At 38.3% G+C, this 18857-nt stretch overlaps 2 protein-coding genes and 1 pseudogene across 2 annotated transcripts in view; 2 read left to right on the plus strand and 1 right to left on the minus strand.

Moving 5' to 3' along the window:
* The first annotated feature begins 284 nt into the window (after positions 1-284).
* On the plus strand, positions 285-4377 carry dydc2 (DPY30 domain containing 2). Its single transcript, XM_016521422.1, has 8 exons — positions 285-381; positions 1237-1400; positions 1655-1756; positions 1832-1888; positions 2720-2812; positions 2891-2974; positions 3051-3152; positions 4159-4377. Exons 2-8 carry the CDS (start codon positions 1254-1256, stop codon positions 4177-4179), a joined length of 606 nt encoding a protein of 201 aa, XP_016376908.1. The 5' UTR covers positions 285-381; positions 1237-1253; the 3' UTR covers positions 4180-4377.
* Positions 4378-5494: 1117 nt separating this feature from the next.
* LOC107715317 (redox-regulatory protein FAM213A-like) lies at positions 5495-15120 on the plus strand (annotated as a pseudogene).
* Positions 15121-15281: 161 nt separating this feature from the next.
* LOC107715294 (leucine zipper putative tumor suppressor 2 homolog) overlaps positions 15282-18857 on the minus strand; it is a 20581-nt gene continuing 17005 nt past the window's right edge. The window contains exon 5 of the mRNA XM_016521372.1: positions 15282-16683. Within this exon, the coding sequence (XP_016376858.1) occupies positions 16090-16683 (594 nt within the window). The 3' untranslated portion in view covers positions 15282-16089. The remainder of the gene's footprint in view (positions 16684-18857) is intronic.

Genomic DNA, 18857 nt, shown 5'->3' on the forward strand with positions numbered 1-18857 from the left:
CCCACATCGTGACGTAGACATGTGTTAGAACGAGCCGTTTTAGGTAGGCGTGGCTGACTCTTAACTTTTATAAAGAATATCTCTTTGGTTTTGAGACTTTAGTCTTTGCAACTTTACAGATCTTCTTTATGCACCAAGAGCTTGTAACACTCCAAAGAGAAAGGAAAAATTGAAATCGCATCATATGACCCCTTTAAGATTAACCGAGGCTCCCTTGATGAAAAGTTTGTTTTTGGGGGGAAAAAGGTGATTTCTCAAGATGAACGTGCACTTGATCGTTCATATATTGGCAGCTGTATTGGCTTCAGTCTGGATTGATGGTGAACTCGAGTGCCTAATAATTCAGTGAACAGCAGTGTTCTGTTCCCAAGAAAACCATGTGTGAGCTTTAGTTTTATTACAGTTGCTTTGTGTTCTGCATTATGGCGCATTTTATTGTTTGTTTGCGCTTTACTGTCAATATTTTATTTGGAAAGAAAGCTCTGTAATATTTCACTGGTTTATCTTCATGTCCTCACAGGAAATATATCAGATTTACGACCTGCTATGTGTTTATTAATAGAGTTATGAATTTGAGGGAAGACGCTTATCTGAACAATTCCGTAAAACATTATTTAAAAAAATACTGGGTAGAAACATGTTTGTGATTTATAAAAAAACATGATCCCAGTTAACAGGGAACGTTTTTTAAAAGTTATATACATGTTATGACAAAGCAATGTTCATTGAAGATTATTATAACTTTATTAATATTTGATATAGGCTACATTCTCATAACATTGAGAGAAAACGTTCTCAAATATGATGTTATTTGTACTTTAACTTTCTAAGAAACGTTTTGTAACATTTTAATCATGACAATGAAACTACATTTTAACGCTCTTAGAATATTACAAATAAATGTTTAATTTTGAGTAAAAATAAAGTTTGTAGAGCGCTTTTGTGAAAAAATAAACGTTTTTGTGACCTTTAAATAAGGTTGTAATCCTCATGTTTATTTGGAAACATTTAAAAACAATGTTCGCACGAGGTTTTTATAACTTCAGTTTGTTAGCTGGGATTGCAGCCTTTTTTGTTTGTTTCAAGCCGGAAGTGTTTCAATGCTGCGCTGTTACCATGGAGATTGTAAACAAAACACGCTAATACAAACTAACGTGTCTACGCGTTAACATTAGCGATAGCTCGGCCTGACGGCGGTTTTTTAATGTTTGATAAATAAATATAGCTGTTTTATAGGTTGATCGTTTGCTGAGATGGACTCGCAGTACGTGAGCCGGACTCTGGCGGTTTGTCTCTCTCAGGGTCTCGCGGAGCTGCTCGAGCAGAGGCCGCCGGATCCCATCGAGTTCCTGGCGCTCTGGATCCTCAAATACAAGCAGAACCAGGAGCTCCTGGAGCAGGTCACACACACACACACACACACACACACACTCACTCACTCACTAACTCACACACACACACACACACACACACAAACAAACAATAGTTAATATAATGTGAAAATGGTTGTTATTATACACTGTTAACATATTAATAATGGTGTATCAGAGAGTCTGGTGGGGCTTCTGGGTAAGAAACGGTTGACAATGCCTTCAGTCAAGGGTGGATGTTATTATTAATTGGAGTTTTTGAATCATAACCATCATTTGATCAGAAATCGGCTCATGAGAGACAGTTAGAGGAGGAGCAGCGGCGGCTTCATGCTGAAACTCTCCATCAGAAACTCCTGCAGGACGAGGAGACGCGGATCAGAGAGGTGACAGAGATTATGGCAGTGAGAGTGTACAGTATGTTCTTCATAATCACTCAGTGTTCTGTTGTGTTTCACCAGCTCACAGAATCAGCAGACGAGAGCAAACTCAGTCCTCCAGATCAGGGTGAAGACGAGGTTTGTGCTTCTGCTCAACTTTCTCGTCTCTGTGTAGCGTTTACACACACTTCAGTGCAGATTCACGTGTGCAAACACATACATACACATGACTAACTAACGATCTCTGCTTATGTGTTACTGATGTCATTCATGCACTTACGACACAATTCCCCGGAAATATTGTTATTACTACAATCAACAGAAGTGTTATTTTAGTAATATTTATTCACTAATATAGTATTTATTAATATTTGAATTATGTTTTATTTTCAGTTTTCATCTTAATTTTTTAGTTTTAGTAATTTGTTATGTGCTTTTTTTTATATATATATATATTTCTTTGCAGCTTTAATTTATTTTTATTTCAGGTTTAGTTTTAGTAATTTTAGCACTTAAACATTTATTCCAGTTAGTTGCCAAGGCAACATTATTAGTTTTTCATCTAATATTTATTTTCTTTTATTTCAGTTACTGACAATTTTTTTAATAGTTTTTGTTAACAATAACACTTGATCAGTATGGATTAAAAATAAAAATTATAATTGCACATTTTTATCTCACAATTCTGAGAAAAAAGTCAGAATTACACGATATAAACTCAGAATTGTGAGATAAAAAGTCACAGTAATTTTTTTTATTTTTTAGTCCATCATGAGAAAAAAAAAACAGAAAGACGTTAAATTGGAATTGTGAGAACAAAGTCAGAATTTTGAGATTATATTGGAAACGAAAAATGAAAAGATTTGCTTCATTCATGCTAGCTATCTTTATAAGTTCAAGACGACTGTCATATTGGTTGGTGTAGTTTAAAAATCCACTGAAGTCATATTTTAAGGTGTCTCTCTGCAGATAGATGCTGCACAAGATCCTGGAGACCAGACAGAGTCAGAGACCGTGAAAGAGCTCTCAGATCCCCTGAATGAGGCTGCAGCAGAACATCAGGTGATCAGTCACAAGAAGATCCTCTCCATCAGAGAGCTTCGCTAAATAAAAGCCGTTTGCGTTTTCCCCATAATTAAGGAGGAGCCCGGCGAAGCTGCTGCAGGTGAGGAACAAACCTCTGAGATCCTGAACACAGACCAATCACAGTCTCAGGACACGCAGGTGAGATCATGTGACGGGTGGATCACAAACGACCCTTTTCCATGACAACCCAGTGATCTAACGAAACTGTGTTCAGAAGGAAAATGATCAAGCAGACGTCCCATCTGAAGAGAACGAGCCTGAAGCAGAGAAGACAGAAGAAGACTCTGATGAGAGACAGACAGAAACTGAGGACAAAGTGAGAATGCTGCATCATCATACAACTATCCTACTGTTTCAGTACTTCAGTACCATACAAATGTTCTGCAAGCTTTAAATACCTGCAAATAACATCATCTAAAAAAATATTAATGGTGATGGGAGAAACTGAGCTTTTAGAAACTCTGCTTCACAAACTGATTACACTGTTTAAAACATTTAGAACGCTGCGCACTAGCGACACCTGCTGGTCAATGCAAGGAAACGTGTCAATCCAAAAGTGTGATCTATTAAATGCAATCTACCAATCATCATTAAAAACGAAGTGTCTGTATGATGCTATTTGATCAATTCGCGGGGCTTGTTTTGTGTGTATTCAGGCCAATAAAAGACTATTACAGTTTTTTAAAATTGCATAGACACTAAAAGTGGTACTTGAGGCGCACTCAGAGAAACCATTCACTCATGCACCGAATCTTTAGACCAGCTACATTGTTTCACAGCAGCTTCACAACAGTATCAAATTTCAAAGCAGCTCTAACAAGTCAACAGTGTCATTATAGAGCTCAAGTCAGTTCAGTGTTGATTCAGTTCAGTTGCATAACTGTGTAAATTCATCAGTATATACAGTGTTTGTGTGCCATGTCAGAAAGTCAACTCTATTTCTGAAGCGCTTCATACAATATAGTTTGTTTCACAGCAGCTTCACAAGAGTGTTAAATTCAAATTCTGCTGTAAAGCAGCTCTAACAAGTCAACAGTGTCATTATAGAGCTCAAGTCAGTTCAGTTACATAACTCTGTAAATTCATCAGTTGTACATGCATACTGTATATACAGTGTATATGTGCACATGCATGAGTGCTGCGACAACTGTGTGATATTTTGCATGCTGTGTGTGTGTGTGTGTTTTGTGGTTTTGCGAGTAGAGTTTTGAGAAATTGAGCCATAGTTTCAAAAACTGTGTAAGCATTTTTAAAAAAACTTAACATTTTTGATATGTGCTCTGAACTGTGTGTGTGTGTGTGTGTGTGTGTTTCACGTGCAGGAGGAAGAGGATGGAGCCTAAACGCCAACATGATGTGTGCTTCACATTCATCTTTGCTACTGCTCACTTAAATCTCATGGATATTGATATTAAATTATATTCATGTTTACTGAACTTTTCTGTTGTGTTATACGTTACATAATTAGTGTTTGTTAAGTAAGTCTTCATTAGTACTAATGCTGATAGTGATGTGATGTGATGAAACATCTAACCAAAACACCTTAGCAACTTTCTAGAACATCTTAGCAACCGCCTAGAACACCTTAGCAACCATCCAAACTGCCTTAGCAACTGCCCAGAACACCTTAGCAACCACTGAGAACTCTCTAGCAACCTCCCAAAGTGCCTAAGCAACTATCCAGAACACCTTAGCTACCACCACTAATGCCCTAGTAACCACCCATCAACTTTGAAGAACACCATAGCAACTACCCAGAATGCCTAAGCAACTACCCAATACGCCTTAGCAACCACCCAGAAGGCCTTAGTTAGCAACCGTCCAAACTGCCGTAGCAACCACCCACAACACCTTAGGAACCACCCAGAATGCCTTAGCAACCACCAAGAATGCCTTAGCAACTACCAGAATGCCCTGACAACTACGCACAATGCCTTAGCAACCACCTAGAATGTCTTAACAACCACTCACACCACCTTAGCAACCATCCAGAATGCCTTAGCAACCACCCAGAATGCCCTGGCAACCATCCAGAATGCTCTAGCAACCACCCATAACACCCTAGGAACCACTCAGAACACCATAGCAACCACCCACCACCCAGACTGCCTGAGCAACTACCCAGAACACCTTAGTAACCACCCCTAATGCCCTAGCAACCACCCAGCAACTTTGTGGAACACCATAGCAACTACCCAATTCCTCAGCAGCAACACAGAAAGCCTTAGCAACCATCCAAACGGCCTTAGCAACCACCTACAACACCTTAGCAACCACCAATAACACCCTAGCAACAACCCAGACTGCCTAAGCAACTACCCAGAACAACGTAGCAACCACCCTTAATGCCCTAGCAACCACCCAGCAACTTCACAGAAGACCATAGCAACCACCCAGAATGCCTTAGCAGCCACCCAAAACACACAATTTGCTATTCTGTTGAGTTTTTAATCAAGTTAATCCAAATTAAGTTTGAGATATTTAGGAAAAATGGGTCTTAAATATCTTTTTGTTTTCTATTTTAAATTTTAGTAACTAAGGTATGGTTTTCTCCATGAAAATAGTCAATGAAGCAGGCATGACATTTAAAAAAAAAACACCCAGAATGCCTCAGAAACCCTGAGCGGCTGTTCTGGTTCATTAGCAGCATGATTAGCTGTAATCGGCGTGAGAAATCAGTGCAGAAAGAAGGAATGTTTGTGGGAACAGAGGTCAATCTCCTCCCAGCTTACACAATGACTGGATCCAGATCAACATTCACAGCCGCTGAGCTCCATAAAGACCTCGTGAGTTGCTGAACACTGATCATCATACCACACACACACACACACACCTCTGGAGACCCTCAGAAGCTCCTTCAGCTCTGCTGCGATGGAGCTGGTGACCTGCGCCGTCAGCTCTCTCGGTCTGACCGTCATCGAGGCGTTACGATCTTTCACTGAGCTGTTTCTCACACAGCCTCTGTGCGCAGAGCTCTCTCATCTGAGTGAGACCGACCTCAGAACACTGGACGGAGGTGAGTGATGCCAAAAACTGGTTTTTAGTGGATGTATGCAGTTCACACAGAATCACATGAACTATCAACTTCATTCACTAACTAACCACAAACACACAATACTGACTGTCTTCATCTTCAACATCTACTGATTCAGCATTTCAAGCCTACAAACACCTGTCTGTCAAATGTTCTGATTGTAAAGTGTGTTTGTGCATCTTTATTCACAATAAGTGACACTTGATTTGATTTTTTAAATCTAATGAATGACATTCCGAAATTTTTAAGCGTGATGAGTGTGAAAATACTTTTTGAGGATCACTAAGAAAATAAGAGAAATATAGTTAATGTTCAGCGCTGAAAAAATAGTGAATTTGTTTTATTCCTTTTTTGGCATAAATCTCACTATATTTAGATTCTCTGAAAGTAAGCCATTGTTTTATGTTCAGTTTTGCATTTCGGGTTAATGTATCTCATTTGGATGTTTTATTGGCAAACGAGGCAAAGATTTTGTTTAAAAATATGATTATTTCGCAAAAAGTCTGACAGATTTCTCCCTCCACAGCTGCTGATGTAACCGTCTCATGACTCTCTGATTACAAAACGCATTGATTTGTCCCTGATGTCCTGCTGAAACGTCCTCTTGCTACAGTCTTGCATGTGAAATGTGAATTTCGTCCCGTGATCTGCAGATGATCGAGTGTTTAAGGCCAGAGAACTGTGGGAGAGTTCAGGAGCCGTTATCATGGCTGTGAGGAGACCGGGATGACTTCTGTGCAGAGAGGTACACACACACACACACACACACACACACACACATACACACATACACACATACACAGACAGACAGACACACACACACACACACACACACACACAGACACACAGACACACACACTCTCTCTCTCACTCACTCACACACACACACACAAACACTCTCTCTCTCACTCACACACACACACACACACACAAAATACACCCTAAAATATGGTTATGTACATAAACAGATACTGCAAAAAAAAATTCTTCCTCAGTATTTTTGGCTTGTTTTCCAGTCCAGATGTCTATAGATTCTTAAACTAAAATACATTTACTGGATATGCAACATGATATAAGAAGTCTTGTTTTCTGAGAAATTTATCAAAATTACGAACAAAGATCTGCCAGTGGGGTCAGAAAAATGAAAACTAAATGCAAAAACAAAACATGTTGATTTTTCTGAGCCCACTGGCAGATGTTTCTTCTTGTTTTAAGTGTAAACTCACTTTATTTTAATCAGTTTCTCACAAAACAAGACTTGCTATCTAAAGTCATTTTGCTTCTCCAGTAAATGTATCTTGGTTTATGAATGTTTAGATATTTGTACTGGAAAACAAGACTGAAATACTGAGGAACAACATCAGTTTCTGCAGTGCACCTCCCTCTTCTAGACTAATGAGACTTGATGGTTACATCAGCCTTTATGGCCCACTAAAAAACATCTTTAATTTTAATCACAGTATTTAATAGATGTGTATTTTAGCTGAGATGAGTGTGTTTTGTGTCAGGAGGCGTCTGATCTCTCCTCTCTGAAGCCTCTGTTAGACGAGCGTGGAGTCGCTCTGTTCGCTGTGGTCAAAGAGAACATCGCCTCAGAGATTCACGACTTCAGAGCCTACTTTAACGGAGAGATCTTCCTCGATCAGCAGGTCTGTCACATATAAACACACACACACACACTCAGCAGCACACATCCATCACGTCTCTCGCACTGAAGCTGTTGTGTGGTGTGATCAGAGAGCGTTCTACGGGCCGCTGGAGCGCTGGATGGGCTTCTCGGGGATCCTGCGGGCCGGCGTCTGGATGAGCGGATGGAGGGCGTATCAGAGCGGATTCTGGGGAAACGTGCGGGGCGAAGGCTTCGTTCTGGGGGCGCTTTATGTCATCGGACCAGGACAACAGGTGTGTGAAGATGGGAACGATCACACGTGGCAGTAAGGTCACGCATCTGACCTGCAGTCAACACAGTGATTAAGATGATCTGGATTAAAGGCACAACATGTAATTTTCACCACTAGAGGGCATGTATTCAAAACAAACAAAGAAACAAAGGCGTAGTTTGATGACGCGTGACTGAGTGTGGAATCATGGGAGTTGTCGTCCACAGCTGATGCAATCCGACGGGACTCGGGCAGAAATCGTGTTCATGGATGAGCTAAAGATTTATTAACGTAGTAGAATGAAGCAGGGTGAGGCTGAAAGCCGTCGAAGCGAAACGAGGCGCTGAACGAGCGCGACACACAGCTGGAAAGCTGTGTGTTATGCCACAGTCGAGCGCTTCCGCTGCTTCCGGTCGTGCGTATATGTGGGGTAAAGCAGCGGAGCTTTTATTATGCCACAGTCGAGCGCTTCCGCTATTTGGGATAATGTAAGTACACAAGTCAGCAAAATATATAACACTGTTCTAGTGGTTTTTGGATATTTTAATTAAAAAATCTTACATATTGTGCCTTTAAAGCTTCTGTCTGATTCCAGCGCTGCAACCACAAGAGACATTGAGTCCCTCCACAATAATCAGAAATAGCCAAACTGTCCCACAATGACACAAAGTTTTAAAATTTCGGTTTAGGCTACAAAATTTTTGTGTCAAATTTCAAAATTTTGAATTGAAAATGCAGGCTAAAAAGTGACGAGAAAAGAAAAATTTTGCCGTTTTGAATTTTCAGAATATACGTTTTTTTGCAATTCACTTTATTCTCTCACTGTTCTTCTTTCTTCATTCTTGCAAATTTAATTATTTTATTCCTTTCAATAAAAAGACCCTCCCCAAAATGGTCCCCCCCGCCCCCAATGTTCAAGACATGCAAATATGATTCATAAATGCAAATCTTGATTAAAACCACCTCCCTGTATGTATTTATTTTGCACAGGGAGTCCAGCTGGAACACAGAGAGATGGAGTTCGGAGACAAAGTCAAGAAGACTGACGTGATTCAGGCTGTAGAACAGATAAACACTGACATTAAAAAAGCCTAAAATATCACACGCTTCCTGAAAACCCCTTCAGCTTGATTGTGTTTTATTCTAAACAGCAGAATACTCTGATTATCCATTATATATGCATGCGTGTGTGTGTAGTTGATGACAGACTGACTCTAAACTCAGATGAAGGATCAGTCTCGATGTTTGATGCTCTACATTCACACACAGAAACCTATAAAATACAGCAATAAAACACACTATAATCGATCAAACGTGTGTCGTTATTATTTGTGAATGCATACTGAGTTTTTTGCTTATTTTAGGGCTTCCCAAACTGGGAAAAAGCTAATATATAAATAAAAACATGTGACCCTTAACTGACATCAGAGAACACTGAACATGTGAATGTGTTGTTAAAATTACTAAAATATTAATTTCCAGTTAGACTTCAGGAAAATATTGTAGCTCAAAGTGGTTCGGCTGACAAAAAAGATCGGGACTGCCTTGCTTTATTTTATTGCTAATGCTTCTGCATTCTCAGATTAGTGCAGGCATACAAAACAATATGATTTATTATCAAACACATGCTCATGTTTTATTGTAGTTCTCACAGACTGTGAGAATATCATTGACATATTTATAAATCTTTAATTCAGCGGTTACTGGAGGAAAACCATTTGGCAGGTCACAGTGTCATTCTGTCCTCTCTCCTGATTGGTTAATGTTTGTTTTATGCTAATTGTTCTGTTAGATATGCGTGTTTGAGACTGTAGTGCTGTAGTTTCAGTGTGAGATACAAAACCAATGGAATCATCCGCAGCAGACAGTAATTATAAATATTGTTTTTTTTTTTTGCTAATTATTTTTTAACTGTTTAGACTTTTAGGGGTCTAATGGTTCATAAATCTCATGGTTTGGTTTATTTTGTGATTCTCAGGTCATCATTTTGATTTGGTCAATACTCGGAAGGTTGTGATTATGAGTTTACCATAATCTCAGATTAAATATGAAGTCGATAACTGATGTTTTAATACTGTGATCAGACAATATTTGGACTGTTTTTGTGTTGTTTAAAGAGCAGGTCATATGGGTTTTTAAAAAATATCTCTTTTGCAGTTTATAATGTAGCTATCCTTAAATGAAAACAATCTGCAAAGTTGTTAATCAAAAAAGTGCATGATAAATAAAGATATTGTCTCTCAAAAGAGAGAGTCGATTCTGAAACACACACACTCACACAGACACACACACACACACATACACACACGCACACGCACACACACACACACCCGCACACACGCACTCTCACACACACACACACGCGCGCACGCACACACACACACACCCGCACACACGCACTCTCACACACACACACACGCGCGCACGCACACACACACACACCCGCACACACGCACTCTCACACACACACACACGCGCGCACGCACACACACACACACCCGCACACACGCACTCTCACACACACACACACGCGCGCACGCACACACACACACACCCGCACACACGCACTCTCACACACACACACACGCGCGCACGCACACACACACACACCCGCACACACGCACTCTCACACACACACACACTCTCTCACACACACACAACACCACTGAATTTTAATTGTTTTTTTTTTTTCTCTATACACAAAATTCCTCGTTAATTTTAAAATAATCAAATGATTGACAATACAAACATATGTAATGTTTTAAATACTGGAATGTCTTGGAGATTATTACGTGTAGTGTATGTAAGTGTAGATTATTATGTGCACGGTTATGAAATAAACTGAATAAATCACAGTGGTGTGACAAATAAGCTTACAAATATTTAATGAATTGCTTAATTAATATTAAACATATATTAAATAGTATTATTACATTTAAAATAATTAAATATTTAAACGTAAAAATAAAGTACAAATAAACGTAAAAAAAGTCACATATTTTAATGTAGTCTCGCAAATTATATGAGCTCTTAAACCTGGGTACACATACAACAATTAGAACAAATAGTTGAATATATGAACTATAGCATTTTTTTCTAGCTTCTGCAAACTTTTTTTTTTTTTAATTGCTTTATTAATTAAATGCCACAAGAACACGAGGTATTACATATACACATTATCATTATCATCTGGCACATTAGCTGCCAGAGAGAAAACACCAAAACTACATAATAATAATAACAAAACAAAACAAAAAAATATATATATATAAAGGAAAAGGAAGAAAATTACATAAATTTCAGTGCTTTCAAAGCATTACATGTTTTCAGCACTTTTTTTGTTTTTGGTTTGTTCCAAGAGATATACATATAATTTAAAATCATTCATAAAATGTGAAAAATTTGGTTTACATTGAGCCCACTTCTTTATGTATATATGGCATTTTCCTAATAAAATAAACACATGTATAATATGTTATTCTTTACATTTCAATTTTTCATTCTCTGTATAAAATAGCACATCGAATATACAAATTTCTATCATACACTCCAGTTTTCTATTAATATAGAATTCTAAATCCTTCCAAAATAATCTTGAGTAAATACAGTGAAAAAAAACAACGATATGAACTACAGCATGCTACGTAATAAATACAGGATCCGCCTCAGCGTGAAGATTGACAGGTGTTCAGTCCAATAGGAATCTCGCATCCTTCTCACTGCAGCCAATCAGAGAGCGGGCGTCAGATATTACGACGCGCACCACAGCATGAAAACAGGTACAGCTTACACAGGTAAAAGTTTCATCTGTCGGTTAAAGTGTCCGTAAGTGTCGGTTAGCGAGCTCTTGTTGTTTTATAACGGTTTTTATCCACCTGTGGCGTCTCTCACGTGTGATATTTAATGAGTTTCATAATGACTCCCGTTATTCAAACATATAAGCGGATCTTCTGCTCATCGCTAGTATGAGTTTGAGCATATTCTACACTATCGACAGCTAGTGACGGATAAGTTCGTGTTGTTTGTGTTAGTTGGACCGGACCGCTGTCTGAGGTGCTGAATGACACCTGAGTCTCGTGAACGCGCACGCACGCTGCGTCGACATCATCACGTTCATTAAAAGAGAAGCGTCTTCACGAATCAACCAATTAATATCGTTTACATCACCACAACATCAATAGATTCATAAAAGAGTCTGAAAGTAACAGTAAATTACTTTATTACAACTAGAAGTACCGTAAATACTATGGTAAAACCATGTATTCCAATACTGTACTGCTGTATGTGAATGTTGTGATCAGTGTTGGGGGTAATATATTACAAGTAACGTGAGTTACGTAATCAGATTACTTTTTTCAAGTAACTAGTAAAGTAACGGATTACTTTTTAATTTACAAGAGAATATCTGAGTTACTTTTTCAAATAAGTAACGCAAGTTACTTTTGTTTCCAATTTATTGATTGACAGCTCTGGTGTCTCCATGGTGACAGAAATCAGAAGATGTTACTGTCTCCAGGGTCACATATTTGTTTAAATGCATCTAAACAGAAGTGTGCGCGTGCGTGTGTGTGTGTTTGTGAGAGTGTGTGTGTGCGTGAGTGTGTGTGTGTGTGCGTGAGAGTGTGTGTGCGAGAGTGCGTGTGTGTGTGCGTGTGTGTGATCAGGGATCAGTGTGTCCGGAGGATCAGAGTCCCGTGTGCAGCCCATGGTGAAGATCGAGAGGATTTTCCCAGGAGGAGCTGCGTCTGCTAGTGACGCTCTGCAGGTAACAGACGAAGCTCTGTCGATCTGAGTGTGTGTGTGTGTGGTTCAGTGTGAGTCAGTGGATCTGCTCTGTGTGTCTCAGGCTGGTTTTGAGCTGGTGTCGGTGGACGGCGTCTCTCTGCAGGCCGTGACCCATCAGGACGCAGTGGAGATCATTCGACAGGCCTTCAGTAATAAAATCATCAACCCCATGGAGCTCGTGGTCAAAATTCCCAGAGTCTCATGATCCGTGCCTTACCCGTATGTATTAGGCTCTGAGAAGAGCCACACTCATTCTAGAATGAAGAACGAACGCTGCGACTGAGCGAGTCTCATGAAAACACAGCGGGGTGAGAGATTCACTCACGTCACATTCGCTTGAGCTTGAACTCAGAATGTGTTTAAAACATGCTTTATGAACGGCCACAAATCCAGTAGCGTTCTACAGATTGTTCTGGAATCAGGTTGGTAAGAAAAATTTAGGTTATAAGAACATTGTGGGAACGTTGTTTAATGTTTCTAAAACACTGAAATGTCCAGTTTTTTTGTCATGATTAAAACATTATTTAAAGGTTACAAAAATGTTTCTTAATTTTTTTTACCTAAAAATGTTATTTGAATGCAAAATGTCATTTTTTTTTGTCATGATTAGAATGTTGTTTAAAGGTTACAAAAACGTTTCTTACAACATTCTGCTAATTGTATTTTTTTCCCAGAATATAACATTTAAAAGTTTATTTTTTTATATTCTAAGAGCGTTATTTAAATGTTTCTTAGAACTTTCAAGTGCAAATAACATCAGAACATTTTGTGAATGATCTCAGAACATTGAGACCGTATATTAAACATTAATGAAGCTATAATTTTAATAATGCTTTGTCGTAGAATTTCTTAGTCATGAACATTACTCAGAAATCACATCCAACAAAATGCAACTTTAACCTGTTTGTTGATTAGAATAAATCCTGGTTTAATTGCTCACATGACACAGTTGATTTATTACAAAGATCAGTATTCATAAAATATTTGCTGAGGCGGTTTAAGAACGTAAATATTGAATAAAATACCAGTAAATGTGAGTCATTGCAGGTGTTTAATTACAAACAGCTCATAGGAACATTAAATATACAGCACGAAAAATATACAATGTATTGGCTTCATACAAATACTGTTAATTAATTAAAAAATTACAATACCGCCACAATCACCCACAAGATACAAGCAAGGCTTTGGTCTATTCACAGTGGCTTCTATATGGTGCGCTTCTATATATTATTGAGTATTATGTGACCGAATGTGTGGAGCAATGGGTTTGTTTTGGTGTAAATATAACAGTCAATAGCTTTTATGAAAGAAGAGTTTATATTCCTCACATTAGTGTTAAATAGCGCCGCGTTCAGCTCGTGTCAAAATTACCGCAAGAGATTCTACTTGCTGCTCATGTCCTTCAACTCTGAAATTAATTGAGTTATATATATATATATATTATGTTTTAACACCAGTATGAATGCATGTGCAGCTTTGTAGTTGATTAGGAGCAAAATACTTCATAAATACATTAAACTACTGAAGAACAAAATACATTTTATTTTTTACATGAGAGCAGCTTGAGTTCCTAACTTTGTAATTATGAGTTCAACAAAGACATGAGCAGCGTTTACTAATCGGACACTCGGTTACAGTAATTCTGACACGACACGATCGCAGTATAACTGTACTTTTGGAATCGAGACTCTGAGCAGAACTCTCTCAGTGCTGATGAGTAGCAGATTTTGGGATATCGCATAAACTGCTGGATGGAAACGCCAAGATGCACATAAAATCTTAAAATGTGCTTGAAAAAAAAGGATGCGCTCAGTTGAGATGGATGCGTTTTTTTATTTGGCACAAAAACGTGTGCTTAAAGGTGACACATTATGCCCCTTTTCACAATATGTAATACAAGTCTCTGGTGTCCCCAGAATGTGTCTGTGAAGTTTCAGCTCAAAATACTCCACAGATAATTTATTATATCATTTTGAAAATGCCTATTTTGAGTGGAAGCAGAAACACGCTGTTTTTCGTGCCTGTCTCTTTAAATGCAAATGACATGATATGTCACCTTTAAGCTACGATCAGAATAAATTCCTCAATGCGCAACAAAAACACATGAATTTGTCACATTGTGTTGATTGGATAACTGGACTAACCAGCAGACCAATCACACACCATCTCAAATACTGTTTTAGTCGTTCTGAAATGCCTGAGCCAACGACAGCTTTTTAGTGCCACATAAAAAAAAGTCCATTTCTCGCATAGAAGCTACAGCAACAGTGTTGTTTCTTGCAAAAAAATTTTTTTACTTTATTTTCAAAATATTACAACTTTAATCTTGTATTTCTATGACTTAGATCTGGTGATTTTGACTTTAAAGATGTAATATTTTGAGAATGAAGTCAAAATTACCAAAGTCACAGCAATATGAGAGTAAAGTTGTAGAAATACGAGATTAAAGTCGTAATATTTTGAGAATAAAGTCATAGTATTGTGAGATTAAAGTTTATATATTTCGAAAAATACGAGAATAAAATCATAGAAATACAAGATTTAAGTATTGTAAGACTAAAGTTTATATATTTTGAAAATAGTCAATTACGAGAAAAGTCGTAGCATTGTGCGATGAAAGAGTAAAGTAATATTTTGAGAATAATCGCACAATGCTACGACTATTTTCAAAATATATAAACTTTAATCTTACAATACTTTAATCTTGTATTTCTACGACTTTATTCTCATATTGCTACAACTTTGTTCTGGTCATTTTGACTTTATTCTCAAAATATTACGACTTTAATCTCACGATGCTACGGCTTTATTCTCATAATGTTAATTTTTATTTATTTATTTTTCACGTGGCACCAAAACGCCGTCATATGAGCCAAAGTCTCAAAATGATCTGGTATAATTCCCTCCCAGAAGTGTCTCACATGATTGCGTCCCAAACGTCAAGCATCCGAACAACGGTTCGCTCCGAGGCGCAAAAAACAGCCACAGGCTTCCCTGCTTGCAACAACTTTTAAGTAGTATTATTTTAATAGTTATTTGCGCCAAAGATTGATGGAAATGGTGCATTATTTGCAAATGTTTTATGCGATATTCCAAGTTTAATTCGCAACTTTGGATGGAAATGTAGCTAATGACACAAAAGTGCACTTCTGTGAGTTTGCAAACAAACTGTGCGTCACGTGTCCAAAACAATTAATGACACAGAGTTGATTTAACGAAGTTCCACCAATTATTGGACCACATAAACATTAAACGTACTTAAAAACAGTGCCGTCTGCAGTCGATTAGGGGCCGTTCTCACAAAACGTGTCTTTTTCATTCTGCGGTGCCACTATTCCATTGGTTTTCTATGCTAGACGGATGTGTTTGACCTTTGCACTCACGTCTTGCGTCTTTTGCAGAGTCTCGCACATTAAACAGTTTTCTAAAAATGTGGCGCTCGAGTTAAAGTTCAACTCAAGGCCTTCCACTGCCCATGTCTCACCTCTTTCAAACGCGCTCTGTGTGAACGGCCCCTAACTCAGCACTTAGTTGCATTTTATGACGATGTTTCAGATCTCGGTCGCAGCGATGTCGTCGAACGTGACTTCGTTTCCGCTGCTGTCGTCGTCCTGTTCTCGGGACTCCAGCTCGAGGCTGAGCTGACGGAGCGATCGCTCCAGATCTCGGTTCCTTTTGTACATCTGCACGTAGTTCTGCTGCAGCTGTGTCTGATATCGAATCACTTTATCCTTCTCCTCTTCCCAGCTCTTTCTCTCGCTCTCGAACGCAGACGCCTGATTGGACGAGCGCTGGCTTTCGTAAGCGAGCTCCGCCTTCAGCTCCTCGCTTTCGCCGGCCAGCCGCTGATCGTCGGCACGCAGGTGAGACGACTCGTCTTGCAGACGGCTCATTTTCTCCCGGAGCAGGTCGTTCTCGCTCTTGCGCCGCTGCAGCTCGTTCTCGCAGACCTCGAGCTCCAGCGTCCGTGTGTGTGAGGCCGTGTGCGCCTCCTGCAGCTGACTCTGACACGTCTGCAGCTCGGTGCGAACTTCTCGCAGCTGTCTGCGTAACGTCACCAGCTCACCGACGCGCTGCGCCAGATCGGCCTGCAGGTCCTTCAGCTGCTGCTTCAGCAGTGAGATCTCTCCAGACTTCTGACACACCTGAGAGAGACGCAAGGAGTTCAGAGACAGCTGAGAAACCACTGCTAATGTGAGCAATAACATGCAAAGCATGCAGCAACTTTTTAGTATTTTAAAGGGGTCATATGATGCTGCTAAAAAGAACATTATTTTGTGTATTTGGTGTAATGAAATGTGTTTATGCGGTTTAAGGTTCCAAAAACACATTATTTTCCACAAACTGTACAACACAACATGGCGGAGGCGGCGGCAACAATAAAGTTACGCCTTCTTTCTTTGCATGAACATTTGGGCAGCGTTATGCAAATCTTCCCACATAGTGAGGTAGACATGTGTTCGAACGAGCCGTTTTAGGAGGCCGTGGTTGACTCTTAACTTTTATAAAGAATATCTCTTTGGATTTGAGACTTTAGTCTTTGCAACTTTACAGATCTTCTTTATGCACCAAGAGCTTGTAACACTCCAAAGAGAAAGGAAAACTTGAAATTGCATCATATGACCCCTTTAATAGTGATTATTTTCACCAAAGATTCTGTTCTCTTGATGGAAATGGTGCTTTATTCTCAAATGTTTTATGCAGTAGTTTAATTCATGACTTTGTAAGCGTAGCTAATGACACAAAAGTGCACTTCTGGGAGTTTACAAACTGTGTGCCCAAAATAATTAATGACAGTCAATCAAATGAAGCTGCACCAATTTTTGGGCCACATACTAGCATACTTAAAACGGCACTGCAAACTGAAGAAACCACATTATCTTTATTGGACTTTAACAACAGTGGAGGGAAACGATCCCTATGTAGTGTTCACTGACTCACCCTTCGTTCAGAACACCCTGCAACGTCATCACGTTTGAGAGACTTCAGCTATTTTGACATAATATACTTGTGTAGAAGTTACTGTACTTTCATTTGAAATACATGTGTTTCTGTGGGTCTTAAAAAGTCTTAATTTGTCCTTCCACAAATTAAGGTCTTAAATTGGAGTCTTAAATTTTAAAGTCATGGCACTGAATCGTGCATACACTGCACAAAATTGATATCTTTGTCAGTATTTGTCCGTACAAATATCTAAACATCCTTAAATCAACATTTATTTGAGATGCAGAATGAACATATGAAGTCTTGTTTTATGAGAAATTGAACAACCTTTGAAGTTGATTTTTCTGAGCCCATTGGCAGATATTAGATTTTTTTTTTTCTCATAAATTCACTTAATTTTAATACATTTCTTAAAAAACAGGACTTGTCATTTTTGCATTTATCTTGAATTTTTTGATTTGCACTGTAAAATGACAAAAATACTGAAGAAGAGCATCACTTTTGCGCTTTTTGATCAGAAGGTACAGTAAATATTATTTCCATATTCTAATTAAGCTTTTTTTTTTTGTTAAATTAATTAAAGTAATGGAGATGGGTTTGACATTTTATGTTCAAACTTTTAGTGTCCTCCTAATACAACGCATCGTTTTCCTTTGACATCTACATTTATTGACATATTGAGTTCCCTTTCATTTATTTGCTTAATAAAATAAAAAGGTATTAAAAACTTAAATTTACCTTCATAAACCTTGCAGAAACCCCGAAATAATACATTATTATTAATTTAATTCATATAAATTGTCATTTGAAAGTGCTGAACTGAGTGATAAATATCTGATGCGTTGTTTAATAAAGCAATAAGCCCCAAGAAGCCGTGGTTTACAGTGAATTTATAACAGCTAAAGGAAGCGGAGTGCGTAAAACCCCCTTAGCTGTTATAAATTCACTGTAAACCACGGCTTCACGGGGCTTATTGCTTTTATAAAACGGTTATTCCATATACGTAGTAAGTTTTCACAAAATAAAACAGAGCAAATAAAGTGTAATGATATTAATAAAAATAGTATTCTTCCACCAAACAATGTAGCTCCTCAGAAACAGTTGTGGTTGTAACAAAGTGGTTGCCGAGCAACACACAAACATAAACAAATGTGTATGTTACTTTGTAGAAAGTAACAGCTTCGAACGTGGCTCAGCCAATCAGAATCAAGGACCGGAACTATTCGTTTTATAATATAGAATTTGAAGCTGCAGTCTTTTGATAATTTTTATAATCTATTTTTAAATGAATAATTTTAATAATGTACAAAAGATATATATTAAAAATATAAATATTAAATATATTTATAAATAATAATTGATCAAATATTATATG

Source organism: Sinocyclocheilus rhinocerous, unplaced genomic scaffold, assembly GCF_001515625.1.
Source record: "Sinocyclocheilus rhinocerous isolate Xijiao unplaced genomic scaffold, SAMN03320098_v1.1 scaffold852, whole genome shotgun sequence".
In the NCBI taxonomy this organism is placed as follows: domain Eukaryota; kingdom Metazoa; phylum Chordata; class Actinopteri; order Cypriniformes; family Cyprinidae; genus Sinocyclocheilus; species Sinocyclocheilus rhinocerous.